The sequence below is a fragment of the Poecile atricapillus genome, chromosome 1 (assembly GCF_030490865.1).
Source record: "Poecile atricapillus isolate bPoeAtr1 chromosome 1, bPoeAtr1.hap1, whole genome shotgun sequence".
Taxonomy (NCBI): domain Eukaryota; kingdom Metazoa; phylum Chordata; class Aves; order Passeriformes; family Paridae; genus Poecile; species Poecile atricapillus.
The window spans coordinates 165,390,828-165,418,700 of NC_081249.1; the positions used below are offsets into that span (position 1 = coordinate 165,390,828).

The 27,873-nt window shown below is 35.3% G+C and overlaps 1 protein-coding gene across 1 annotated transcript; it reads right to left on the reverse strand.

Annotated features, from left to right (window-relative positions):
- On the reverse strand, positions 1–27,873 carry TRIP11 (thyroid hormone receptor interactor 11). The gene is made up of 20 exons (XM_058841454.1): positions 27,594–27,873; positions 25,100–25,176; positions 24,034–24,144; positions 22,670–22,945; positions 21,823–21,891; positions 20,960–21,125; positions 18,727–19,089; positions 18,007–18,047; positions 16,853–17,056; positions 12,821–15,847; positions 12,473–12,613; positions 12,065–12,258; positions 10,958–11,121; positions 10,538–10,641; positions 10,204–10,303; positions 6,484–6,565; positions 5,583–5,697; positions 4,806–4,928; positions 3,421–3,568; positions 1–2,100 (listed from the first exon to the last, which is right to left on the reverse strand). The coding sequence occupies exons 1-20, from the start codon at positions 27,730–27,732 to the stop codon at positions 1,892–1,894; spliced, it is 5,853 nt and encodes a 1,950-aa protein (XP_058697437.1). The 5' UTR covers positions 27,733–27,873; the 3' UTR covers positions 1–1,891.

Genomic DNA, 27,873 nt, shown 5'->3' on the forward strand with positions numbered 1-27,873 from the left:
TGGTCTTACTTTATTTTCTTTATTGGCATTTAGAAAGCTTCCTGAAAGAGAAATGTGTACACATTAAGTTCTCTGCAGTCAAAGGAGAAAAAAAATGCATAAAAAAAAACCTGCTCAGTTAGTATCTTCAGAGAATAGTGAGCAGCATGACTCCACTGGTAATTTACAACATGTAAGTCACATAATTTTTAAAAACTAAACATTTCCTTCTGCTTTGGCTCACCAAAAGGCAATTTTATTGCGAAGCAGCTATATATCATTAAACAGACATAACTACAAGACCAAGGGAGATTGCACAGATGCCATCTGATTTCAGTTTTCTTTATAATTGCTATAGAGAAAAAAAAAGTAGCTGTTCCAGCCCAGTTTAAATGAAGATGTACATTCGAAGTACCTAACTAACATTCTCAGCTGAGGTAATTTGAGATTCTCATTACATTTATTATATAACACAGAATTTACATTGGTAAATATGTGGCTGTAATATTTTCAGAAATCCAACTGCCAAACTGTCCATTAATTTTTTGGGGTAAAAAATTTAAAATCAAAATCCAATATGGTAGATCAATCCAGTTACAAATTTGCTAAGTCTTCCATGAAACATTACTACACTGGAGAAAAGGGTTTCATACAGCTCTTCAGGTAAGTACAGCAATTAAAAAAATCTTTGCTAGGTTTCAAGGCAAAAAAAAAAATTCACTATTTGACCTCTATATAAATAAATGCAAAGATTTCTTGCATTATTTAGGTTGATTCTGTACAAGTTTAGTAATTAATTTTATTTAAATATAACTCTTACAACAATTTCATCCAGGACCTTAATGAAAATGAAGAAGGTTGACAGTTCTAATATAGAACCTGCACAACAGTTATTGTAACACTGACTTAACAAGGAGAGGCATATAAAAAGACTTAGAAATTACACATTTTAAACTGAGGATGTTTTATCTCAGATTCACTATGAGGGTAATTCCTATTCTTTAGTATGCAACTTCATTCTTTACCTGCTAAACAAAGTGTACAAGTTATCACACCAAAATTTACAGAATAATTGACTTTGGCCTTGATTGTGCAAAGACCTATTTACACATTTGAGATAAGCAAGCACCTTCTTCCCTTTAAATTCTATACATGTGTTCAAGCTTTAAGTCTATATTTGGATCTACAAAATCTTGCAAGATAAAAAGTCTCTCAAATATACACCTTGGACCATTAGAGCACAGTGTCTTTATATATGTGAACATATCATTTGCTAAATTACCCACTCTTCACAAGGATGTGAAGCCTCACTTCCATAGTTAACTCCTTGGTGCTGATGGCTTTGCTGAAAACAGCTGTTAGCCTGGAGGGGCTATATCAAATCATTGTGCAAAGAGATCAATGTGCCTCAAATTGCCCCCAAATGCAACTGAACTTTTAAATAAGAGAAACATGTCCAAAAGTACATTAAATAAACACCAATAATTGGGTATTCTATGTATTTCTTTTAGTTCTGGCTCTTGAAGGTAGATGGCAGATCATTTTAATGGAAAAACCGATCTCAGCGCCAAAGAGTTAATGCTGCCTATGCATATCTGAAACAACCCAATATACCTAAGGTTTAAAAATCCTTTAATTTGTCTTGTGACAATCTAGCAACGAGATAGATTTTTTTCTGAGTTAAATATTTAACCCACACCCAAAATGAATGCCTGCTATACAGAAGGCAATTATTCATTCCACCATTAGAATTTCTGAAGCACTGATAAGTTTTTAAGTACAAGAAAAGCAAGGGACAATTGCAATCAAATACTTGACTTTTTACAGAAGGCCTCATTGTGGTAAATTATATACAACATAGTGTTCTCATTTTCCTTAAAGTGCTATCATCATTATACTGATACAAGACCATCTATTGTTTTAGGAGGTCTTTTAATACAGCACCAGCACTGGCATCAGGGGACACTGGCAGTGGTGTAAAAGTAGGCAATGCATCAGAAATAGGTTTCATAAGCAGATGTCCAGAACTACTAGCTGGCGTTATGAGAGGCACTGCTGCAGATCGAGGTGCTAAAAATGGATTTGCATCTGGTCTTCTACCCATTCCTGACACTGGAGAATCTGGAATACAAAAAAACCCAAACCAACAATGAAAACACCTTGTTAAAAAACATTCCTAAATTTACCCAATTTTTCAGCATTTGTTCAGAAAGACATTCTAAAATTGACTATTACTCTGGCAACATGTAAGTCCTTGAAAATCTCCTTGCCATGGGCTGTAGACACCCTCAAAGACTTTTATAGGCTCTTGACTACTCTCATAGAACCAGAGAATCCTTTGGTTGGAAAAGACTCTTAAAATCAAGTCCAGCTGTTAACACAGCAATGCCAAGTCCACTACCAAAATTCCCTAACAACCCAAGCTACCCAAAAAAATGTGCACATCTGACAGGCAAGATGAACACCCTTTGCAGTTCGCTTCACCTTTGTAATGCCAGACACAAAATATCAGCAGAAGTGGGGCACATGCACTAAAATGCAGAGCACAGGAAGGTTTCCCAACACATGGCACAGCTTCCACAGGGTCAGCATGATGAAAACCCCCATAAATAAACAGCACTTTGTAACATCCAACTACTTTAGGTGAATTGAAAAAGGGTTTTTTGGCATCTCTCTCTATCTCTGTACATACATATAATATGTAGGGGTTTGGTGTTCAGGGTTTTTTCTTTTGAATTTACAGCTAAGTTTCAAACAAAACAAGCTTCTGCAAACCAGCAGGCCTATATTAAGGTGAAGTCTTAAACACATATTAAAAATTAATAATAAACCAGACCAGTTAAATTGAACATTTGAATCTTAAATGACTTAAAACAAAAGTACATTAATTTAACATGTTTAATGTAAGCATAACTGTTCTCTTTGATTTTTCTAGGTCAACACTCCTGTACTGCTTACAGAGATTTCATACCAGGCCATACACTTAACTGATATTACTTTGGTCCTCTCTGGGCAACCAGGTTCTACACACCAGAGAGACACTGCAAAGTCGTATTACTTGCATTTTTCACTCACTTCAACACAGGCTGATCAACAGGGATGCTGAAAATCAGGACTGGTTTCACTGCTACACCATATGAAGTTGTCTACATAGCAACTGTGTGGCTCTAACAGGTGCTGTTAAATCCTTCCCATATCAAAGGGAATTTGGTCCCTCTAATCTTCTGTATTGAGAGTTTAGAAAGTGAGGTATAGATGCAGTGGGAAGGAAAGATAGGAGAAGAATAAAAAAAAAAAAAAAAAAAAAAGACAAAGTAGGACATGGTTGGGGAGAAGAAATCAAGTTCATAATTTAAAAGTGAGGAAGCACAGAACCATTAAAATCCTCATTAAAATTCTACCTGTAGTTATTTATGTTCTGTGTAAAGATTTGGAATTTACCTTGCATTTGACTGGTGGGTGGAGTACTGCTATTTTTACCAGTTCCTGCTGCTCCCAAAGGTTTCATGTGATGAACAGAGAGCTTGGGTGGGGGAAGGCTTGGGCAAGATTCAGTTTCAAGGAATTTCACAAACAGTTCTGAAAAAGACTGTAAAAAGCTACTAGTTATTATATTTCATTGATGCTCTGGTGAAAAGTACTAAGTCAAAAATACATCTATATATATAAAACAAAAAGCTGTCGACAGACTGCAATCTATTTTGTACTTGTACTTGGTACTAAGCAGCTCTCAGTGAGTGACAATGAAACTTATTTTCAAAATACACTCTTTGTTGTTTTCTCACTAAGAGGCATTTATATAAAATTGATAAACTCTAGAGAAAACATACATACTTCTAATATAATTCCATTATTGATTTAAGCCAGTTATTTAAAGAATTACATGCTATTACTGACATCACAGTATTTCCTTAGTGTTTGCTCAACCAATCTCTCCTCCAGAAACACATAAAACCCTATCTTTTCTCTTAAAGCTCATGTATGCTTTATTTCATAAAGAATCTCAAATAAAGGAAGCATGGAATGATTAAGGTGTTGGTAGCATGACAAGATAAAATTTGTCTTAGTAAAGCCTGTATTATTCACACAAAAGCATTAATTTTTCTCTTTTTACTTCTATTGTTAATCAGACCACAGTCCTTTAGTGGCCTCTGTGCCTGCACCATTTTAGGGGGAAAAACCAATCCGTACACTTCAAGATGATTTACAGGAATCCATTCTCAATATTTCTAGCTCAATTGAGCAAAAAAACAAAGTCAATCCAAAAACTCCAATCCCTCAGTGCTTGGCCCTTGAGTACATTATTTATTGGCCTGCAAAATGGAAAGTTCCATAGATAAACTGCTCCCATGGATCATGCTATGAAATCTGCTGCTTTACAGTATTTGAAAACTTAAAATACCAGTTTTATTTGCTGTATAAGAGGCACTAGCTGCAGCAGCTGATAAAACTTTTCAATTTAAATTTGAAGGAGATATGGGAACACAGTAATCAAAATACGTGACAGTCTTCTATACTGTTCAGTATTGTGGAATTCCATACTCTCACATGAAGTCCATACTATAAGAACAAGGAATGCAGGAACCAGTGGAAGAGTAGTTGTCTTCTTTATTAGCCCAAGACTTATCACTGTATAATTTTCAATGTAAATATTTCCTTAGTGCAGGAAAAAACCTTTTGCCAAAGCAGCTGCACAAAACAATTTACGCAAGATACAGCAGCGTCAGTAAATGAAGCTCAATATACCAATGAACCAAACATGAGCATTAATAAGCAACTTCCCCATTTTTCCACTCAAATCCAGAGAATGAATGATTAATTCTTACACTATTAAAAATGTTCTGATGAGTTGGTCTCAAAGGTGTACTAGGAACACTCTTTGACCCTGCTCCTCCACCAAGCCAGCCAGTCACCCATCTTGTAACCCCTCTTTGCTCTTCAGATAACAACTAGAGAAATATTTAAAGAAAACAAAGTTAGGAAACAACAAAAATAAAACAGCGCATAAAAGAAAGTGAATAAATATGGGCTGCAATGTCACATAACAATGTGGCACTCTTAGAGATAAATAAAAATTTTTATATTTGTTAAAACCATATTCTCCACCTCCCAAAGACAGGCAGTCTAAAAACCTGGCCCTTTATTTAAAAGCATAAACCTCACATTTTTCACAATAACTACTGGTACATATATAACAGGCTTATGTTTCTGTAACTGATATGTTACAGCTACTCTACAACAGCACAAAGTTAAATCCTTTCCTTGCTAAATTAGCATTCCTCAGCAAAATGAAATTTACCCTATTAAAACAATGTTATCGAAAGATTAGGATCATCAGATAAAAAAACCAAAAAGTCCCACACAGAAAAAAGGTGAGACAAAAGAAGAAAAAACACACTTTTCCCACAAAATGTGCAGGGACAGTCACATTTAGTTCAGTAGCAAGTAATTCCATTTTCAGGTAAGGATACTGAAAAAAAAGGGAAGGAAAAGGTATGAAAAAAGAGAAAAGACAAAGGAAAAAGAAAATAAAAAAATTTAAAAAAGAAAAAAGAAAAAAATTAAGAAAAAAAGAGAATGCCTATTTTTCTGCAAAGTATTACCTGATCAAGTTCCTCCTTTTTCAGTCCCAAGATACTTCCCATTAACCTTAACACTTCAAGACGTTTATTTTTTGGAGTATGAAAATGTCCAATAAAGAGATTTCTCATCAACAGTCTGCAGAACAAAAGAAGGTACTTATACAAGCTGCTGTTGTGTAACAGCTGATACCGTAGTACTGATGCATTTATTCCTCATACTCTTGCCTAATTTACAGTACAGAAATTAACACATCATATACAAATAACTAAAAGATACCTCACCAATTTCCTCTTTCTGTAAGTTATTACATTTCTTACAGACTGTGGATTTGGACAGTATTAGCAATATTGTATGCAGTAAGAATGGCAACATAAGCAAATTTGGATGTACATACTACAGTCAGGTAAAATGATTGTTCTAAGATTTTGATTCAGGAGACCATTTAAAAAGAAAGCTCTGTGTACTTCCAAACCAAGACATAATGATCAGGACAGGGGAGCTCATCTGCCTATCCCTGTTTCAGTTCTGCTGGGTTGAGAAGAAAAAAAAGGACCAAGATAGAGATTTACATGACATCCAGGTGATGCAGACATATGAAAAGGCTTGCTGTTCACACCTTGAACATTATAAAATAATTTCATTAAGAACTCTTCTCTCCATTTGCAGAGCTCCTGCTACGGAAGTTCACTTCTATTTAAGGAACACATCAGTGAGCCAAAGTCATATCTATTGGTTTTACTAATCAAAATGACTATTTACAACCATCAAGCAATTGAAAAATGTCAAAATAATAAAAGTGTATTGCAAGACAACATTCAGAAGTACAGTCCTGTACTTCTCTTGTAACTGTGAGTGCCACATCTGCACACTGAGAGGAATAAACCAAAAAAACTTAGACCAAATTTTTTCTGAAAGACTTACTTGTCCACTTTTCCTTCTGTGCTGTTCATAAGGTTCATTAACTTATTTTGTACATCTTCTAACATTTCTCTTCTGATCTCACCTATAAATGTAACATCACAGGCAAAGAAACAAAAACATAAACTTTGAAACATTATTGCAAAATTTATCAGTAACACATACCTTCATAAATATTGCTATGAACCATAAAATCAATGTGATTTTTTTATAAAAAGGTGTCAGTAAGTCATTGCTATTTGAAAGCACAAGCTGAAATTTCAGGAACAATACTCAAAGCTGAAGTACAGGAACACATGTTAAATAAGCCCATTGCAGAAAGTCTGATGAACTGCTCTTTTCTATCTAAATAATACAGAACTGGAAAGAAATGCTTCAGCAAGGTCTGCAGTCCTGTGGTGGCAATCTTTTTTCATAATGATCAAACTCCATGCTGGCATCAGGTCTTTTTGATCTCTGCCCTTAACCTCCAATATTACCCAAGCCCAGGTATTCTGTATACCCTACTAGCAGGTTGCTTCAAAAAGCACCAGAGGAGTTCTCAAGTTTCCTAGATGAATTACTGGCTAGCAGAACAACATCAGGAGTTTGTTGAGGGCCTGTTCTGCTTGGACCTTTTCCACTCCTGTAATTGATACAAATTCTGGAAACAGCATGCTGGGACACACTGATGCATCACAGAAATAGTGTTGTGCTTCACTATTCAGTATACTGGCAAGAGAGACAGGCATATGCAAGATTACCCACACTTTTGGGAACAAAATCATGAATCGAAGAGATGAAATGCCACAACTTTCACATGCCAAAAACAAGACTGAGAGAAAAATAGCAAACACTGCAGTCAGGCAACATGGCCTGCAAGCTGAATAAATAGGCCAGAATTATAAATCAGTGAATGTGAGGTGGCCTAAGATCATAAAGACCACAAAAGCTTAATCTCTTACCAAACTGGGGTTCTGCAAGATACTACCTCTGAAGCCTAATAAAAGTAAAATTAAGCCTTATTCACACATAAAAACTTGACAAATATGCTATAACATGGACTGTCTGTGTAAGGGCCAACTCTGCCCTACAGATAAAAGTAGAGAGGATGAACTTTTTCTCCTCTCCCTCCATGAGGTTTAATGCTTACCTCCAAATCCTTTGGAAAACCTGCTGATAAACTTAGTTTTTAACAATTTTTGGGCTCATGCTAATTAAAAAGGCTTCATTAAAAAAACACAGAATATACACTTTTGTTTTATTTATCTCTGTTAATACCTAAAAAGTCTCAACATCTTTGTAAGACAAATGACTTTTATGAACTTTTACAACCTTCAAATAATCTGTGGTGCATGGAAAGGATTCCACTCATTTCCACACTGTCAATCTTTAATAAGTACATGCTACAACTATGTTGACAAAACATGGTTCCAAATTAACACCAATAACTCTGTGAGAACTCATAAAGAGATTTTGTAGGTACACACATCAAAGAGCCAGTCTGTGAAATGGATACAACCTAATATGCCCTATTCAAATACTCCACGTCTTTATACAAACATTTTACTTCATAAATATGAATTCCAAGGAGTACAGAACAAAATAACTAATATAATGCTGGGAAAGTTCTTATTAAAGGAACACACAGAGTAATCTCCTCATTCAAAGCAAGTTAAAAAACTAAAGCAAAACATGTATTACACAACAATATATCTTGTAACAACTACATCCATATGCATCAAAATCCACTCCAATAATGTGACAGCTCTTCAGCGCTCCTCTCTTAACATACCAGGGTGAGGCACAGGAGACTTAATCCATGGTTTTGAGGTTTACATTTACTTAAAATTATGCTACTTTGTAAATATAGTTAAATAGGACACCAATACTTGAAGGAAAACATAGCAAATATAATTATAAAATGATACATTTGCATGAGCATACATAGGTGAGTTGTTATTTGGATGTCCACAGAACAGAAGGGAATAAAGAATTATACTACCAATTCCACAAAAAAGATAAACAAGCAGCATCTGAAAACAAATTTCAATTAAATTTTACACTGTTGCTATTTCTCTACAAAGCAAGGCAATTGTGACTTGCTTTTTCAATTTTTATTCACTTCATTTATTCCTTTATGATGGATTTAAAGAAAATATTAATAATTTAAATGAAATGAAAAATATTAATAGTTTAAACGAAAAAAGATTTTATATCAAAGAGGATCAAGTTTTCAGAACCACTACACAGCTATATTCCATCCAGAGTGACTATGCAATTTATCATTAAACATATTTTTTAAATGGAACATTTCCCTCTAAAATAGAATCTTACAGCTGAAAAGGACTTAAAACATGTACTTTGGGTGTATGAAAAGACTAAGTAACAAAAAGGTCCTGAGCCAAAATTCAGCAGTAAACCAGACATTTACAGCCTCCAATAATTTGTTAACCATTTATGGCAATCCAGAAAACTGCATCTGGTACATCTTATACTTTTCCATTAAAATCACTTCTCCTGCCAAAAAAATCCATAAAGAAATCCTTCAAAAGATTTGGCTAAAAAACAGTGTCTGGGAATGTATTTGGCCAATTTGCAATAAGACATTTTATGTTTTCTTGTAAAAATAGAGAATACAAAGTTATTTTTTTCTATAAAAATCACAATTTACTCTACAGCAACATTAAAGTGCTGTTTCCTTTATGCAACAATTCCATTTCATTTTTTTTATTAAGTAAATTGCTTGTCAATACAACACTGCTTGATACTCAATGTTCTCTCCAAATTGAAACTCCTCCTTATGCAAGGGTTTAACATCCAAATTAAACAGTAATGAAGAACTTCCCATTTAAGAGTGCAATATTTTCCTAGGCCAAAGTTAATTTCAATCCAGTGTGTTAGTGAACTTTTGCTGACAATGTCTGTAGTGAGACATAAATATACAGATCAGTCAGTTCAAAAACAGATCACTAGTTGTACATTATGTAGCAATTTGAAATTTAATTTAGCTTGTAAAATTCATATGTGAACTCAGGGAACACTTCTATGATGCCCACCTGGATGCAAACTGCACTTAGAACTAAATTTAAATAAGTACCCATTTAAATATGTAGCAGAAAAGTAGTAACTTTTTTGTAGAGTTCTTGCTGGAATCTTGAAGACTTTCAAATGAGACCTCATACCATGTATCTGTCATAAGCAAGAATCCTTCAAGAAAATATCACTTATTACAAGGGTAAGACTGATTATCATTATAAAAGGAATAGTAATAATTAGTTGTGTATGTTCAAAGCATGAGTTACCACTGCATCCAGCAGAGATGGCAGTCACATCTGTGCAAGAGCTGCTGCCTCTACATCTCTTACCAACTGCACACCATTATCTCCACCTCACTGTACTCCTGTAACTATGTAAAATATGGTAGCTACTTTGGAAAATCTGACATTTGGTATTTCACCAACTTTTAAAAAAGACACTTACAAAGCTAAATCAACTGTCTCGGTATTTACAGGGAAAAACCCCCCAAAACCAAAAAACGTCTACTGGGCTTTCTTTTGAGAAAAATGACTAACAGAAGGTAAATAGACTTCTTCATATTTGCTTTATAAACAAAGAAGTCCTCAGAATGTGGCAAAGAATTAGTCTCTCATAGGATATCAGTTTTGGTGGTTTCTTGGAATACTACATTGTCTCCTCAGCTGATTGAAATATTTTAAGCAGAAATGAAAAAAATGTACTTACCTTCTTTCTTAAGCTCTTCAATCTGCTCCTCTTTGATGTCCAGCTGCTCAGTAAGCCTGGATGCTGCATCCAGGGCAGCATTTGCCTCTTCTAAACTCACCTAAATAAGAGGGTAGGAAAGGGATAAAAAAGCAGAGAGGTCACTACCACAATTATCCTAATACCACGCATATCAAACATAACAGGTGAAGAGACTGCAATCACTTGTTCATACAAATAACTGGATTGTAAACACCCTCAGAAAATAGAGGGTCAGCAGAAGAATGCTACTTTGCTTGCTCAGTGAAGAATTACAATTTAGTTTGACAAGGTTCAATTTCATTATTTAGCCCACCTGCAGTGATGCAACTTTTTCTTCTAGGTTTTCTGCTTTCTTCTTCCATTCTGCACTCTGTTTTTGGTGTCTCTCCAGTTCTGCTGAATACATAGCTTTTTCTTCTAAAGGATTAAAAATAAGAGACAAAACTCTTAATTTAAAACATGTAACTCTTCTTGAGATATGCAATTGCAAAACCTCAGCATTATCATATCTAGTCTTCATGAGGTAGACCAATTCATTCCAATTTCATAAATGTGATACTGATCAACAGTTTTCACAGAATTGTTTTTTTAAGTTTTTTAACAGACAACGAATTCTGAGGTTTGGGCTACCAAAAAGGAAACGAGGTAACGAATACTTCAAAAGCACCAAAATTTGGTAACTGTTCCAGCTGCAAAATACTTGTAATCTTCGCTATTTCTTGACAAATCTTACCCTGTTGGAACTGCTCTAGTACCATCTGCAGGTTGGCCAGAGACAGTGCATACTGCTTCACTTGGTCCTGGGAGATGGTCAGCTGCATCACGGTTTCATCTCTCTGCTTGGAAACTAGGTTTAGCTGCTCTTGCAAAGATTCAACTTGCAGACTAGCCTGATGGCTTAATGAAAACAAGATACATTACTTAAATAACAGATGTTATCACAGAGAAAATTAAATCCCAGCAAAAAACACTTTCCAAAAATTTTTCAGCTCAATTTTCAAAAATTCTGGCATTCTTTCCCCTCTTTAAAAGCACACAAAACCAACCTAAAAAGTTATTTTAAAGAAGTCTGGCAACAAAATTTTGACAATCAAAGAAAAAAAATCCCAATTAACTTATTTTGTTTGAAATGCATTAGAAAAAAATCTAGTTTTTGTTCATTATTATAATAGCATCTTTACAAAAAAGAAATAAAAATCCATGTCTTCCTAGTTGTCTGCTTCAATTACTATGAATCAATAGGTTTATTATTCCAGTCTTTACTTTTAAACTCAGCCTCCAAAAGCTCAGTATATCTTGCTACTTACTAGCAACTGAATGCTCCATTTAATTTCCAATTGTGTAAAAATATTTTAGCCTCCCAGATTCTGCTATCCATGAGAAATTCAATGCATCTTGCCCTATATGTTTACACTAAGAAGAAGGAAGTTCAGAGCAGTGTACACTTTCCATTGGTATCAGGCACAAAGTAAGAATGGGTATCTTGAAAGCAATTCACTAGGCATGACAATCACATGTGTGCATTGAAGAGTATAAAATAAGACTCTTCCGAACTGAATGAAGCCTTGACTTGAAAGTAAGTCACTTTTTAACACACAACTAAATTAATGGGTTAGGGATTTCTTTTTCTCATTCTAAGCACTGTTGACAATAGTTGCTACTAAAAGAAGAAATACTTTAAATTCTCAACAGTAGTCAAGTATATTTTAAATCATCCTCTTGATCCTCAGTAACAAAAGTTTATATATTTTTCTTTTCTCAAGTGCTTAGCATGTTACAGGATGGCAGCTCAGTATAACAGAGGCATTGGCACAGTTAACTGTGATATTTAAAAAACTACCTGGCATTCTCCACTGCAGTAGATGAGGATGCAAGTTTTTCTTCCAAAATCAAAACCTTTTTTCTTAGCTTGACCTCTCTGTCTTCCGCAGCTAAAGCTTCTCTGGTGTAGGAGTCTTCCATTTCTAAAAGGTGATTCCGCAGCCTCTCCAGTTCCTGATTTAGGCGCTGCTCTTTCTCATGCAAATGCTGTACCTGTGTAGAACATACCTTAAGTTGCTTGAACTATCACTTCTTATAAAAAAAAAAATTAAGCAAATGTAACACATACCTATGGAAGCACATTGCAAGTGTACTAATTTTAAGTGCTTTTAACAAGTGATTGCTACTAAAATAAGAAAAAAATATTATAGATGCTATTTTTTTTTTTTTCATCTATTTCTTGCAGCTATAAATTATTTGGTGGTACCTCACTCTGCAGGGCACTGCTCTCCATTTGCTTCTGTTTGAGTGCTACCATGACTTGATCTCTCTCTTGCTGAAAAGTAACAGCCTTTTCCTGCATTGATTTAACTTCATTTAACAGCTGATTCAATTCTCCTGTCTTGCCCTGTTGAAGACATATACAAATATTTCAAACATGGCCAACAGTTTTACCAGGAGCAAAGTCTTTGCTAGGAAGAGTGTAAAATACTACTGATCCAACAAGGAAAGGGCTGGACATTTATGGCCTTGCAGCACAGAAAAATACCCAGGAAGAATATTATTTTGAACTTCTCTAGCTTAAAGAGATAGTCATAAGTATGAACGTACATACCTGTTCTTTGTCTTTCAACAGCTTCTCAAAAGCAAGAGCTTTTTCCTTCATTGAATGAGACTCAAACTCTTTCTCTTTCAGCATCATTGAAAATTGCATGTTAGTCTCCTGAAGTGCACGGAATTCTGTTTCTTTTTCCCTGCACCTTGCAACTATTTTTTCATTTTCTTCTTTCAGTTTTCGAATATCCATTTCTAATATTAAATTTCTTTCTTTTAGATTAGTTACAGCTTGCTTTAAAAGCTCATTTTCATTTTCTTTGTTACTAAGATTTTCACTCACGGAAAGTAACTGATCACTTTTAGATTTAATTAATATATCTTTTTCCCTAAGTGACTTCTGTAACACATCATGTTTTTCTTTGATCTGCCTCATCTCTGATTCAGTCCCTTCTTGACTCCTTCTTTCAAGCTCTGATGCTGTAGCAACAGAATCAGATAATCGCTGATTGTTTTCCTGTAGAGTCCTAATAGTTGAATCTTTTTCTTGCAACTTTTTTTTCAGCTGTTCCAGCTCTTTTTGAAGGAGTTTACACTCCTCACTGAGCGCTTCAGGACTGTATTGAACACCTGCAAGCTGTGAAACAGTGGAAGCTGTTGCCACAGGTGGTGTTACCAAATCCAGTTTACTCAGGAGAAGATCCTTAGTGTTATAAAGCTGTCCTATGCTGTGTTGAACTTGTGCTAATTCCTGACTAAAACTTTTCAGCTTTTTCTCATTCTGCTCATAACTCTGAATCAAGCCATTATAATCTACCTGCAGCCTTGAAGTACTATCGCTTTCAACTGAAATTTGTGCCTGAAGCTTCTGTAATTCTTCTTGGAGGTGAGCTGACTCATGCTGCATGTTCTGGACCGTGGTTATTACTTGTTGTTTCCACTCTTCCATTTTCTTTACTTGCTGTTTTAGTTTATCACGTTCTTGAAGAAGTTCCTCAAACTGGTTACTGTTGACACCCCCTGCCCCATTATCAGCACCTGTGCTGGATGTCTGCAAGACAGTCAGTAAGGTTTGGCATTTTTGAGTTAGGGCATCTATTTCAATATCTTTTTCTCGAATGATACGGGATAAATTCTGAATAGTTTCTCTAGACATTTCTTGACTGCTGTTCTCAGATCTACTGGATAACCTTCGATTCTCCTCTTGCAACCTCACCAAAGCCGCCTCTTTCGCAGCTACCATGTCCATGATATTACGATACTCTGTTTTTAACTGACTGTTTTCCCTTGTCTTTTCACTCAGAACTGCTAGTACTTGTTCCCTTTCCAGAACATAAGCTTGCAGCTGCTGCTGAAGGGAAAGAACATCCTGCCTGTAGGAAGCTGAGGAAACTCTAGCATTAAGAGCTTGTATTTCTAAATCCTTCTCTTGAATGATTCGAGTAAGTTTACCAACTTCATCCTTAGACAACTGATCAATTTGCTGACTTAGAGAAACATTCTTTTCATTTAATAGCTTAATCTCCATCTCCCTTTCTTTGATACCTTTCACCAGTCTTTCAATTTCAGCTTTAGATAAGTCATGTTTTTCATTTCCATTTTCTCCATTAAGAGTCTGAACTTTGGTTTCCTGAAACAGATTGGAAGAATCAGTCTGAATAATCTGTCTCTCTTTGTGCAACTGGCTTTTAATTTGTTCAATTGTTTTCTGCAAAGTTCTGATTTCCTCATCTTTCTCTAAGAAGAGTCTTTCATGTGTGACATTCATTTGTTCACACTGAAATCTGGACTCATCTATTTCCTTTCGCTGCTCCTGCAGAGATTGCTGAAGTTTCACTGTTGCTTGATTCTGATCTTCTATTGTTTTTTTGTGAACTTTTATTTCTTCTTCAAGATTATTCTTTATCACTTTTAACTGTGTTACCTCACTTTCAAGTTCAATAATAATATCTAAAGTTTTAGGCTCCACCCCTGGTGTAGATCTACTTTGCTGATCCTTAAGGCGTTCAATTTCTTCTTTCAAATGATTATTTTCTTCCTTCATGACTGCAAGACTTCTGTCTTTTTCCTCCAAGTTCTGTTTTAAGACATCCTGCTTTTTTGAAACTTTAATATATTCCTCAAGTTCCTGCTTCACCTGTAAGGCTTGATTTTTGTATTTTTCAATGAATACCTCTTTCTCTTTTATTAGATCTGTCAACTGCTTTTGTCCTCCTAAGCTAGTAGTCAACATCTCTTTTGTTTCTTGATGGTCAGTTTCCATCTGCTCAATGGTCCTTTTAAGCTCAGCAATCTTAAAGTCTTTCTCTTGATGGAGCTTAACCAGGCGCTCATGTTCAAGCTGCAATGCAGTGGTATCCATACTACGTGCATTTGATAACTCTTCAATAGTTTGCTTATAATTATGTGCTTGTTCCAAAAGCCTCTTCTCTGTCTCGTTTAATTCACTCTGTAACTGTCTTTTTTCCATTTTCAAAGCCTCCACAGCAGTGTCTTTTTCCAAGTAAACTTTCTTCTTCTCAGAAATGGCATCATTTAACTCCTGTTTTAGTTCTTCAATGGCTGCTATCAGCTTTCCATTTTCTGTTCTGAGATTAGACAGAGATTTCTGTAGATCTTCGTTTATTTGTTTATTTTCTGAAACATCATTCTGTAGTTTTGCAATTTCTACTTCTCTTTCTTTTAGAATCAGATCTTGACAAGTATAGTTAGATTCCTCATTACTTTTTTCTGTTAACTTGCTCAAGGATACATGAAGTTCTTCCTCTCTTTCTTTTAGTCTCTGCTGCAACTCTCCAATTTCTTTTTTACTTTGCGAATTACAGTCCTGAGCTTTCCTTAATTGTTCCTGAAGATCTTTAATATTATCTTGTAGCTCCTGCTTAGTTACATGCAAATCATTAAGTGCATATGAACAGTGGCTTAGCTTTTCTTTCTGACTCTCTAACTCTTTCATAGTTTTCGTCTTCTCAGTTTCTAACTCTGATACTTTCTTTCTTTCATAATCGATGTCAACCTTCAGCTGTTTGATGATACTATCAGTTTCTGTGTGTTGCTTTGACAGCTGCTCCTTCAATGTAATCATATGCTGGAAATGAACACAAACCAGAATTCATTGGGGTAGCATAACCAGCTGAACTATGCATTCATTCACATTTATCCTCTAAACAATAAACAATTTAAAAAACTGAGAGGAAAAAAATATTTCTTAGTTACCAACATAAGTTGGTAAGTAGGATCAACTAGTAATGATAAATTAACTAAAACCAAATATCAAATAAGAACAGATTACATTTCACTACAACCAAAAAAGAACACCACCCTTAAAAGAACCTTAACTACCTAAATGAAGAAATAAAAGAACTACTTAAAGAACTGTCAGAATTTGTCAAAACATTTGGAATTCAGCAAACATCTACTGCTTAAAAATAGGGTGGCACTACATTTAAATTATCTGTATATTCTATTTTCAACTTTTTGTTTCAACATACTTGTGTGGATTCATTTCATAGGTGATTAATTGGTAAATCAATAATTGAAAACACATGGCCTGCAACTCAAATTTACAGGTCAAATATACTGAACTGTGACAAAAAGGTATAATTTAATTCTGATTATATATAATTGGTGATTTTTTTACTCCACAAAAGCTCATATAATAAAGAACTTGCAATAATATAACTTAAATATTCAACATAATTAAAAATTATAAAAGAAAAAGTTTCAAAAACCATTGTAATGCATAATGTCATAAGACAGATCAGAATATTGCCCGGATAAATTTCATCAGAAATGTTGCAATGAAAAATCAGGGACTATTTAACTGGGCTTGTAACATCTCTTACAGACAGCTGACATACTGTATTACTTCTTTGTCTAGAACAAGAGGGTTTTACTTGCACTTCTGAATTTCACATTGAGATGGTAGATATAGAGAAATACTAGCCCCAAGTATTTGTTTTTAGGCCTCAAAAGATAACTTGTATTTCCCTGCCATCTATGTTCAAAGATGAACTTAAAAGACAAACACAGGCACACACAGAATTCTAAACATTTATTCAGCTGTTCAATAATTAGTTGTAGTATGTATTACCTGAGTAGCTTCTTGATTCTGCTTGTCTAGTTCTTCCAACTCTGCTATTAATGTTTCTCTTTCAGCAACACTTTCATCTAATTCATGTTCTTTCCTTTCCAAATCTTGTCTTAACTGATTTATTTCTGAATTTTGATCCTCTGTATTCGAAGAAAGAATATTCTCAAGTTTATGTTGTGCACTTGTCAGTTCCTTCTCAAGTCCCTCAAAATAAAAATAAAATAAAAAAATTGGTAAATATCAGACTTTATCTTGCTGAAATTATATTAGACTCTCTAAGCCTATATGAATACTACCCCAGTTAAATAATCTTTGATGTGAAGTATTTCTCTCTACCATTCATACATACACATTTATTTCTTCATCACTTGGTTTAGGAATGCAGTTTATAAACTTCTGCACAAAAAGCTGTGGTATGGTAAGACATTACATCCACCTCTGAGGTTTGGATTGACAGCTGGGATAAACTATTATAACTGCAAGAGCCACCTTAAACATGACAGGCTGCATAGTGAGACAGGAAGTTTTAATCAAGGGCACCTAAATTACATCATTATGACAAATGCTATGGGAACTCCTGAATGCATGCAAAAAACAGAAAAACTCAGCTGAAAAATACTACTGGATACAAAATAAAATAAATCAAATCTCTCAAGTCTGAGAGTTTATAAAGGACCAAGACAACAACACCAAAAACTAAAGGTGTGTTATGTTCCACTGCTTCACTTCATCAGTAAGATGGAATGCAGTATTATTATGAGAACTACAAAGAAGAGAATTATTTCACAACTGTTAAGTGCCAAAACTAAAACATGCTACAGCAGAAGTGAAAAATAACATATTTTACAGAATGAACTATTAGTACTTTAAATATGTATGTTACAGCTTTCTAGGTAGCAATAAGATAGGTGGAATTCGAATGGTTTTCCTAGTAGAATGCACTGTGGAGTTTCACAAGTAAAAATGTATTGTTTCTATAAATTCTATGTATAATTACAGAATTAAACTACAATTATTTCCTTTTACATTACAATGATATTTAAGTAGAAATGCAAATATTAAAAAAAAACAAACAACAAGCTACCAAAATCTATTTTCCATCAGTTACTATTGTTATGAACTTTTTTGTTGGCTTAATTTAGAAATTGCTTTACCTGATTTAAACTGGAAAGTCTTGCTATTTCATTTTCTGCTTCTATAAAGGAAAATTAAATCAAATAGATAATTTACTACTTTTCAAACAACAATAAAATCCATTCTCCCACCTTGCCCAAATAGAATTCTGCTGCTCAGAAGGGAATAGGTTCACACCATTACGTGATGTGAAGCATCAGTGCCATAAAAGATTCAAACATACCATCAGTCACCACACAAAGCAGAGTATTACTTTCACAACTGATCCCACATTAGGGGGACTTTGGTACTAGAGTTTATTGGTTATGAAATATTAAAATATTTTCTAGCTAGAGATATGTTTCTTAAACAAGTAGGTTGGTGTCTCCTTAAGGAGAAGATATTAGCAACCGAGTATCTTTATATACATACACAAAAATACACTTTTTGAATTTAAACAAACAACATCTGTTGAGGCTTACTTACTTCTAAAGAGAAGACCCATCTTAAACAGATATGGTTGGCAGACATGATTACTTCCCTAATCAGAAACCCCTATGATAACCAGGCTAGTCCTAACAATTCTCTTTTCTGCTTCACCTTACTTCAATGGACAATGCTTTTCTAAATCAGCAATACTTTAAAGGCACATATTCTCATATTCAGTTTTAGATTCATAAAATAAGTCGAGTTTTAAAAGTGAAAACTTGTGAAAATATATAAAAATAAAAAATAATAATAAAAAATCATAGTTTTAGTACCTAACAATGCTTGCTGTAGGTTGACAACATCTTGTGGTAGTGATGTCTTTGACTGGAGCTGCTTCTGTTCCTTCAAGAGAGCATCTTGCTCTGCCACAGATCTTTGAAGCACATTAAAGTCAGATTTAAGCTTTTCATAATCTTGTGCTATTTGGGTTTTTTCTAGCTTTACAAATTCTTGCTCTTTCAGAAGATTTTTGTTTTCTGCTTTGGCAGAAGACAGTTCGTGATTTAATTTTTTTATTTCATCCTCTAGGTCCTTTACAACCTGCAACTCTTCTACCTGTCCTCCATCTAGACTCTGAGCTTTTTTTTTCTGTTCAGTAATTTTAGAGTCGTCCATGGCATCAGTGCTCACACCATCTAAAAGACAAAAGAGATTATTTGCAATATTAACCAAAACTACCACTCTAGATCTTTTACTTCTCTTCTTTCACCTCTTCTCCTGACAGAGGGAGATAGACTAAAACAAAGACCTGGTCACCATCAACAGAAAGCTTGGTAGAATAGATTTAACAATTGAAGCCATGCTATACTGGTATATATTACTGGTATAAGTAAGTAGCTTTTTGAATACTTTCACATGTCTGGCTCAATATAATTTTACATGGTAAATGTTGCAAGACATATTTTGCCTGCAATTTAATTAGAATATATTTGATCCTCACCTCTCTTGCTGAGGAGATGACAATCTAATTTATCAAGATTTGGAATCTCTCAAATTTCTAAGAAAAAATTTACCAAATCCCAGCTAATTCAGATTGATGCAAAATCCATTTATAATTTAATTAATTAAATTTCAAAGATTTGCCAAATGAGTTATAGGGAACAATTTGCTCCAAATAATTTGCTAAATGATGCACAAAGGTTTTCAATTGAAGAAAAACATTTTTCAGAATTAACCTTTTTACAGATCCATCATACTGCCATACTATACTGACGTTTGTATTTCTGTACAATCTTCTATAATTTCCAGGTAAGTTAGGGAGTACAAAAAGGCATTATCAGAAGAGTGCAGGGGAAAAAAAGTTAAATGAACGCACACTACTTGTGAATTCTCTTCAAATGTGTGTCAGCTCAAACACTTGACCTTGCCCTAGTCCCTATTATCTTGTCAGACAGAATGAACAAAATAAAAATATAAAATACTCTAGTTCCTCAAAAGACACTAGCAGTATTTATTCTGCAGGTAAGTGGAAATATAAAAGATAAGGGACTTGTGCCTTCAGCTTCCTTAAATTAGTCCTGCTGATAATATGCATGTGAAGCAAAAAAAGATGTTAAATCTTAACAGGCATGTGATTTTAAGAAATAAATTCCCTATCAGTACTACCTTTTAAGTTAGAGAAGCTGTGAAAACACTTTCCTTCTTTCCAAGAAGGGAGCAGATTTCCTGTTCCAAAAGGAGAGTATGTACTCTTTAGAAGTCCAAGTTTTACCAGGTAAATATAAAAGTTTACAGGCAAAGCTTATATATTTGTACAAAGAAGGTTCTTCAGGAAACCTAACTGACATGACTATTTTTAGAGTATGAAATACTGACATGACAACAAAAAGTTATTTGTGGGAACTACCGAGCTTCTACATTGTAGTTATGCCACACACTAAGTGTGGTTTATGGCGATCATAGAATCACAGCTTTGGATTGGAAGGGTGTTTAGAACATCTAGTTTCAACACCTGTATCATCATGGGCAAAGGTGCCACCCACTAGATCAGGTTGTTCAAGGTCCTATCCAATCTGGCCACAAACATTTCCAGAAATGGGCATCCACAACTTCTCTGGGCAACTTGTCTCAGTGTCTCACCACCCAACCTTTGAGTTTTTGTCAAGTAACCCAACTGGCACATAGTACTTCTCACAAAAGTTATTTTTTGTCCTGCTACTTTCTTATTATCAATTTGGTATATCTTATCCCTACCTATATCCAGTGTAAATTGAAGAAAAAACTACCCAGAAAGTGCAAAATTCAGAGCACAACAACTAGTATCTATAGAAAATGACTCTCCAGCATGAGATATGCCACAGATGAAATGCTATCATCCCAGTGTTCAAGCCAACCAGAGTGAATAAAAGATACAGGACACTTGTCTTAAACATGAAGCTGAACTGAAATTGAAATTTAAAATTCTAAACATGATGTATTTGATATCTATTGTACTGCTACATGCATATTCAACATTTTAACCAAAATTCACTCTACATAAAACAGAAAGCATGTGGTAACAGAGACCTTGCTGTAACCGAGTCTCAAGCTCTTCAATTCGCTCTTCATATTCGCGCAGCTCCTCTCGGTGTCGGCGACTTATCTCTACTAACTTCTGTCTCTGGGCATCCTGCAATACTGACAGCTCATGCTGATGTTCATCTATTTCTTGACTTAAATTCTGTCTGAGCTCCTAAAAAATATCATTAGAGAAACAAAATGACAAAATACAGTATGGTGTCTTCTTATGAAAGAAATAACACAATACAAAAGAAAGAAAAGAGGTTTTCCCCAGTCTAATTAAAGGATTTATTAAAGGATTTCTCACAGAAGTCAAGTTTCTTGATTTTTGTTGATTGGGATTTTTTAAACAGGTGGAAAAAAATTCCTTTAAAAAGTATGTTTACACAAATAGCATGCTTTACACAACAGCAAATATTAAATCAATGTAAAGCAATTACTAGTCTTACATACAAAATGGATGCACTAGGATGCATTTTTAGTAACTTTCTAGGATGACATATAAAATCCATATTTTGCACCTTCAACTAAAAAAACGCAAGCTGCTTCTGAGAAGGGAGAAATTATTCTGTGTATCTAAAATACAGTCTCATAACTCATCAACAGCTTCACAAAGTGATTTGCCCTTGTAAGTACTAATGTCACTGTTTCAAGCTAACACACTGTAATTATCAAATCATACAAACACCCTTCCTCAGAGTAACTGTTTTTAAATATTGTACTGCTGACTGAAGTGTTGCTATGCTACTACATGCCCCCGTGCATTTTTAATGCTGTCATAATAGTGCTAGTTAAAATATTTACAAGTCATGTGACTATATGCAAAACCATAAAGAGCAAAGCACAAGAAGACTAATTTGTCAGCTTACCTTAACTACATTTTGTAGTTTGCATATTTCACTTTGTTCAGCATCATTTGTGCCTTGAATTTTGGAAGACTGAAAAAATCCAAACCACATATCCATATGAAAATTGTGATAAATACATATATTTTTATCTAAGTGATTCCTCTATTGATACTCAAAAGTAGAAAACAACAAAGCCAACACAAAGCAAAATAAAAATCCACTGTAATTTTGATTTTTAAAAAAATATATTTTAATGGAAATATTCTTATTTTTCATGAATTTTTATTATTACACTACTACATATAATGGGTAAAAGTCTGGAGTGGGGGTCTTATTGCTCATAGTAAGACAATAGGGTTGCTTGAGTATTTTCACAGGGGAAAAGCATACCTCTGAAATCAGACTATACCTTGAAAAATGGTAACTCACCATCAGCAGCTGCTTTAAAGACCATGAATTATAACTGACATATCAAGGACTGGGAGAAGAGAAAGCATAAAAAGCATGCAAGTATACAACCATTACTTTGAACAGTACTGTGCTATCAATAAAAATCAGTATCGTAGCCAGGAGGATGGGAAGTATTTTTTTGAAAGGCTAAACAAAAATGAAACCCTGAAGTAGCATTCTAGGTGAATGTTCATGAAGTCCTTTACCTAACTTGACAAATCATGCATAAAAGCATCTGGAAGTTAGTCACTGAATGTGTCCTTAGTCATGTGACAACATGAGAAGTTTCAGCTTTTCCATCAAAACATGTTGTTTCCATAAATTTTTCAGCATGAACTTTCAAAAGATCCACCAAATGCAATGAAAACAATAATTTGGAGGGGAGAGGGAAGGGCAGGGTAGAAGAGAAACCACTCACCACTGCAATCTGCTTCCAGTGGTCAACCTCCGATTCAAGCCTGGAAACTTCATTGGACAATCTGTTTATCTCTTGTTGTGACCAGATTATATCTCCAAAATCCATGTCATCTCTTTCAAAACCTGAGGAATGTCTGACCTCTGGAACATAGGAGGCCGATGCAGTGGCTGCTGGCAAAACACCAGCTCCCAGCTGAGAATTCTGAGCAGCTGTCTGTACTTTCTGCAGTTGTTCCTGTAGTGCATTCTGTCTGGCTTTTAGATGGCTGATTTCCACCTGAATACACAAAATAAAATGCATTGTTTGAATAAGAAGAATATCAAAATACACTCCTCTTTACCTTTTGTAGCATTATGAAATGTGAACCAAACAACACCCCCTAGCACAAAAAACTGATCACTTTCACTAAAAAATAGAAAAAAGCTCCAAACATTCTCATAATGGAGAAAAAAAACACCCTTAGCTCAAATGTCATAAAGTACCTCACACAAAGACACAGGATTTTTTTAGCAGCCAAGGTACACAAGCAGTACAACAATATCCAGGCTAACTGGTTATACAAAATATTTAAATATATAAAGAGGGTATTAAATATATAAAGAGGGATATGAAAGTTAAGCAATATATGATGCTTTTCCAGTTATTTTTATTACACTTAACATCTTTTATGCTTAACATCTCAATGTAGTGAAAATTTACTTATTCACAATAAAGTGAAATTGGCTGCATGTAATTATCTTGTAACAACTCTGTTATTGTATTTAATAAGCAGAATTTTATACATCTCATAGTTCTGCTTCCACTAGTTCCCATATGAATTTGTGAATAAATCAGAAATAAAACTCCCTTTTGTGTAACTCTCAGCATGCTGGCAACTTTCTCCATTTAGGTCTATGAAATCTCATATTATACAATAGATTATGAAGCTGATGCTTCCATCACAAAGGGACATTTCACAAATTTTGAAAGCTAGCTCTGTTCTCTGTAATTGCATACATTAAGATAAAGTAATTGCTTCAAATGTGAATTTGTTCCTGTTGCCTTCTTTAAAAGTAACTGAATCAGAAATGCAAAGCAATAGAGTGTCTCTCAGTGTTCTCACACTGATCCCAGAAACAACAGAAATTCTGACAGCTGCACAACACTCCCAGAGCATTTTCTCTTGTTTCAACTATCTCCTGGCAGCTTGGCTTACATTACATGATTCAATGAAATATGTCTTAGTCTACTTTAACAAACCAGGAGACCATAGCTGTGACCAGCATTTCCACTGAAGAGAACAGACACCATAACAAAGGCATTAAACAGCACAACAGATAAGTTTATTGGATATACTCACTGAGAAATTTTACTCTGTGTCCTACCTCTTTCTGTTGAAGCTGATTCCGGTACTCAATAGACAACTGCTTTATTTGCAGCTCTGCAGCTTCATGCTTTTCTTCTAAGTCACTACAGACTTTTTTCAGTCTGTCATTCTAGCAAAAATGAGAAATTAATGTTGATAAACTCAGAACAGTCCTTAAAGAATTAGAAAAACCCAAAGCTACTGGACCGAAAAGCAGTTAAACTGTACAAATTTCTCATGTTCTTTCATTCAAAACACAGTAACAGCAACAGCAACGTGTGGGCCCAAAATCATGGTCATGTCCAAGCTTTCCATTTTTATATGGCATGGACTTCAGCTCACTTTCATAAAACAGTTTTCGATGACCAAGAATTAAATGCCAAGAATTAAAAAACTCAGGGCTGAATTACAGCTTAGCATGATCCACAGGAAGAATTTAAGAACAGCCACAAAGCACAAATTGCAGCTAATATCCAGTGTTTTCTCTCTGACCTCAGCCAAAAGCAGATGGCAAGAAACTAGAAAGAGGACAAGCAGGAACAGTTATTCCCCAAAATAGTATCTTAACTTCACAATGCTCTTGAGGCCAGAAGGCACACATGAACGTTGCTCATTTAGAGACATAAATAAAGTCACAAGACCAACAAGTCCTTTATTAGAGTGCAGAAAGTCACTTTCCATGAGGGGCCATGAGATTTTTAAGTGGTTTTGGAGGAGCATGAGCAGCCTATGTCAGGATAACCAAACACAGGACAACAGAAAGAGAACAGAAGCAGGGAAAATGCCCACTCTTTTTAGACCCAAGCTTACTGCTGCAGTCCAAGTCCACATGACAGGGCAGGAACAGTCACAGTTAGCAAAAGAGGAAAACTTGCAGCACATGCAGACACCAATGAACACGTGTGTCCCTAACTCTGATGGCAGTTTGGCACAAAACCAAAGTCACACTCTAACACCACTGTAACCCTTGTTTCTGGATTTACCCAGGGACAAACAACTTCAGTGCAGTATTTCAACTTTATACCAAAAAAAAAAAAAATTCTATGCATTGCTTTAAATTGCAATAGTAATCTGAAATTTCTTACTTCAAACTTTTGTGCTGCATTAATACTTTCTATTTCTCTGAGTCTAGAATTGGACACATGCAGTTCTGTCGCTGCATCTGAAAGAAAGTGATAATTTTCATTTTAATTACAATCCATTCAATCTGTTGAAAAAACAGTTATTAATACATATCTTACTTCAGACTGCTTTAATGTTCATTCCCAGGTAAATATCAAAAGCTGTTTTTATCAGAACACTGTAAGAATTATTTTTCAGGCAGTCTTTCTGCATCTAATTTAGTTCACTCATATTTAGACTTTAAAACAAATCAAAACCCTAACAGATTAGGATGAATTTAAGCTTTAAAGTAAGGGAGATAAAATGTTTTACTTGACTATTTTGTGGCCCTGAATCTGTTTCTCATTTCAGACTTGCTCCTGACCTGAGCTGTGTGTTTCTCTGTAATGCCACGCGAAGTTTCAAAACAAGTATTAATTCCATTGAATGTGCATAACAATGACTGAATTTTCAGAATAAAAAAAACAAACCACCCACACTCAACAAAATCCACATAGCAAAACATCAACCCCATAAGACTCATTGTCTCCAAAAAAGTGATATATCTACCATCACAGTTTATCCAATAGAAAATGTAATTCCAGATACATTTTGATGATCAACTGTCCTCAAATTGACTATGACTTTACTTCTCCTGTGTCCCACCTTTAAAAGACAGAAACACCACATTTCCTTTTAGCAATGAGAAATCATCCAGAATTGACTAAAAGGAAAACTTGACAATACTTCAAAATTTGAATTAAGTACAATTTTCAAGTAAATACTGTATTTCTTAATTTCCCACATGCTGTTTAAAACTGAGACAGCTCAAGCACTGTAGAGGCAACAATCTACGCATGAAAACTGTGAAATGGAAGATGTGCAAGTCCATAACCCAGGAACAACTGATGGGAGTCAAAACACTGAATTTAAGGGATAATATGAAAACCTAGGAAACTTTTACCAATTAGAAAATTTAAAAAAACCGCAAACTGTAAGGAAGTACTTGAAAAGCGTTGTTTAGGCCACACAGTATATTAAGGTCTTTACAGAAGAATACTTGGAAGCCACTAGAATTTTTACACCCTGGAGTCTAGTCACCCATGCAAATGTACTGCTGTGAAATTTTTAGGAAACTGAGGCTGTTCTTAGCAGTACCCAGCAGTGAAGTACACCTGGAAGTAACTACTAAACATCAGTACATCTCTCTTGCACAAACTCATGCCCAAATGTGTGAGTTCACAATTTATCTTTCAAAAAAGCAAAACAAACACCCTAGAAGACTGCACAGCTCAGGCACATAAAATAACTTCCCAAACAAAACTACTATGGATTTTGAAATTTAAAACATTTCCAAGTAAGTCTTTCAGAAAAGTGGAAAAAAAAAAAAAAAAATCACAAATGTCAGAATTTCTCTCTTCTGAGCATTTTACCTGTGCACCCAGAAGTCCATCCATATGAGACCCATTATATCAGCTTGCCAACAAGGTCTATACAACTTATGTTTCTATAATATTCTTTCACAATGCTTCATACATGAGGGATTATAAACAAAGTAGCATTGCTTAATTTCACATTTAAGATGACTATTCAGAAGTCTTAGCTGTTCTTTGTGGTTTCTATTCTTAATACTTTTTAAGAAATCTAACTTTTAAAATAATTCATAGTTACAAGATGGTAAACAATACAAGGGACATTAATCTACTGATACTTATTACCACGTTATACAACTACTTTAAGAAAGTTTTTTTCAACAATTTGTAAGCAAAAGTCATTATTAAAAATATTATATACTATATATTATATATATATTATCTATAAAATAGATTTGCTATTGGTTTATAGAATATCTTACTCTGATGTCTCTGGTTTTTTTATGTTCTAGCTTTCTGTTTTAAAGATAAATCGTTCTAGCCTCTAATCCTTATAAAGCAAGGGCCATGTTCTCCTACTTGGCTGTAGGGGAATGGTAGAACTCGACAGGTTTCTCTGAGCACAACTGAAATATAAACAAAACAGTGACAAACACTGAACCTTTGCCTGTGTGACACGTCAGACTTAGATCACACCAGTGGCAAAACAACCTCTGTACGACAACTCTACAGTTTTATGGAACCGGTGTAAAAGCAGCTAATTAACTGAGGGTTTAGATAAACTAAGCAAACAGAAAGGAAAAAGAGTGTTAAGTGCTGTCATTCCGGAACAACATAACACTTCGCGGAATTCTGAAACCTCTGAATAATAAGCCTAAAACAGGTTCACACCTGCTATTAGAACCTGGGAATATATTTGCGTATTCCCCAGATCCTGAGATCACAAGAGCGGAATAAACACAAAAACAAAGGCAGCAAAGCCAGCAGCATTTGCGAAAGGCACCAAGCCGCCAGCAGCAGGCCCCGCCGCCGTCGGTCCGGAGGGGACCGGCGGCCGGAGGAAGAGCTCCCTCGCGGAACCAGGCCCGTCCCGAGCCCCCCTTACCGCCCACTTCCTCCGCGCCTTCCAGAAGGATGTCCTTGGTGAAACTAGAGATCTGCCCGGTGAGCGACGACAGGCTGTCGCCCACCTGCCCCAGGGACTGGCCCAGCCCCGAGCCCAGCCCGCCCAGCCACGACGCCATCGCGGTTCGGAGGGCTCCGGGCCTCGCTCGGCCCTGCCGGGAGGCCGCTGCAGCCTGTTCCCGCGGGCCAAGGGGCCGCCTCCGCCTCCCTTCTCGCTACGGTGGGTCGCGGCTCCTGCTGCGGGCTCAGCACACCGGGCT

Coding starts and splice junctions, on each gene's coding strand:
- TRIP11 (XM_058841454.1), bottom strand. CDS start 27,732: ATGGCGTCGTGGCTGGGCGGGCTGGGCTCGGGGCTGGGCCAGTCCCTG. Junction 11,122..12,064: donor ACTGCAGTGGAGAATGCCAG/GTAGTTTTTTAA, acceptor GTTTTCATTAAG/CCATCAGGCTAGTCTGCAAG. Junction 6,566..10,203: donor TGAAGAGCTTAAGAAAGAAG/GTAAGTACATTT, acceptor TTACATTTATAG/GTGAGATCAGAAGAGAAATG.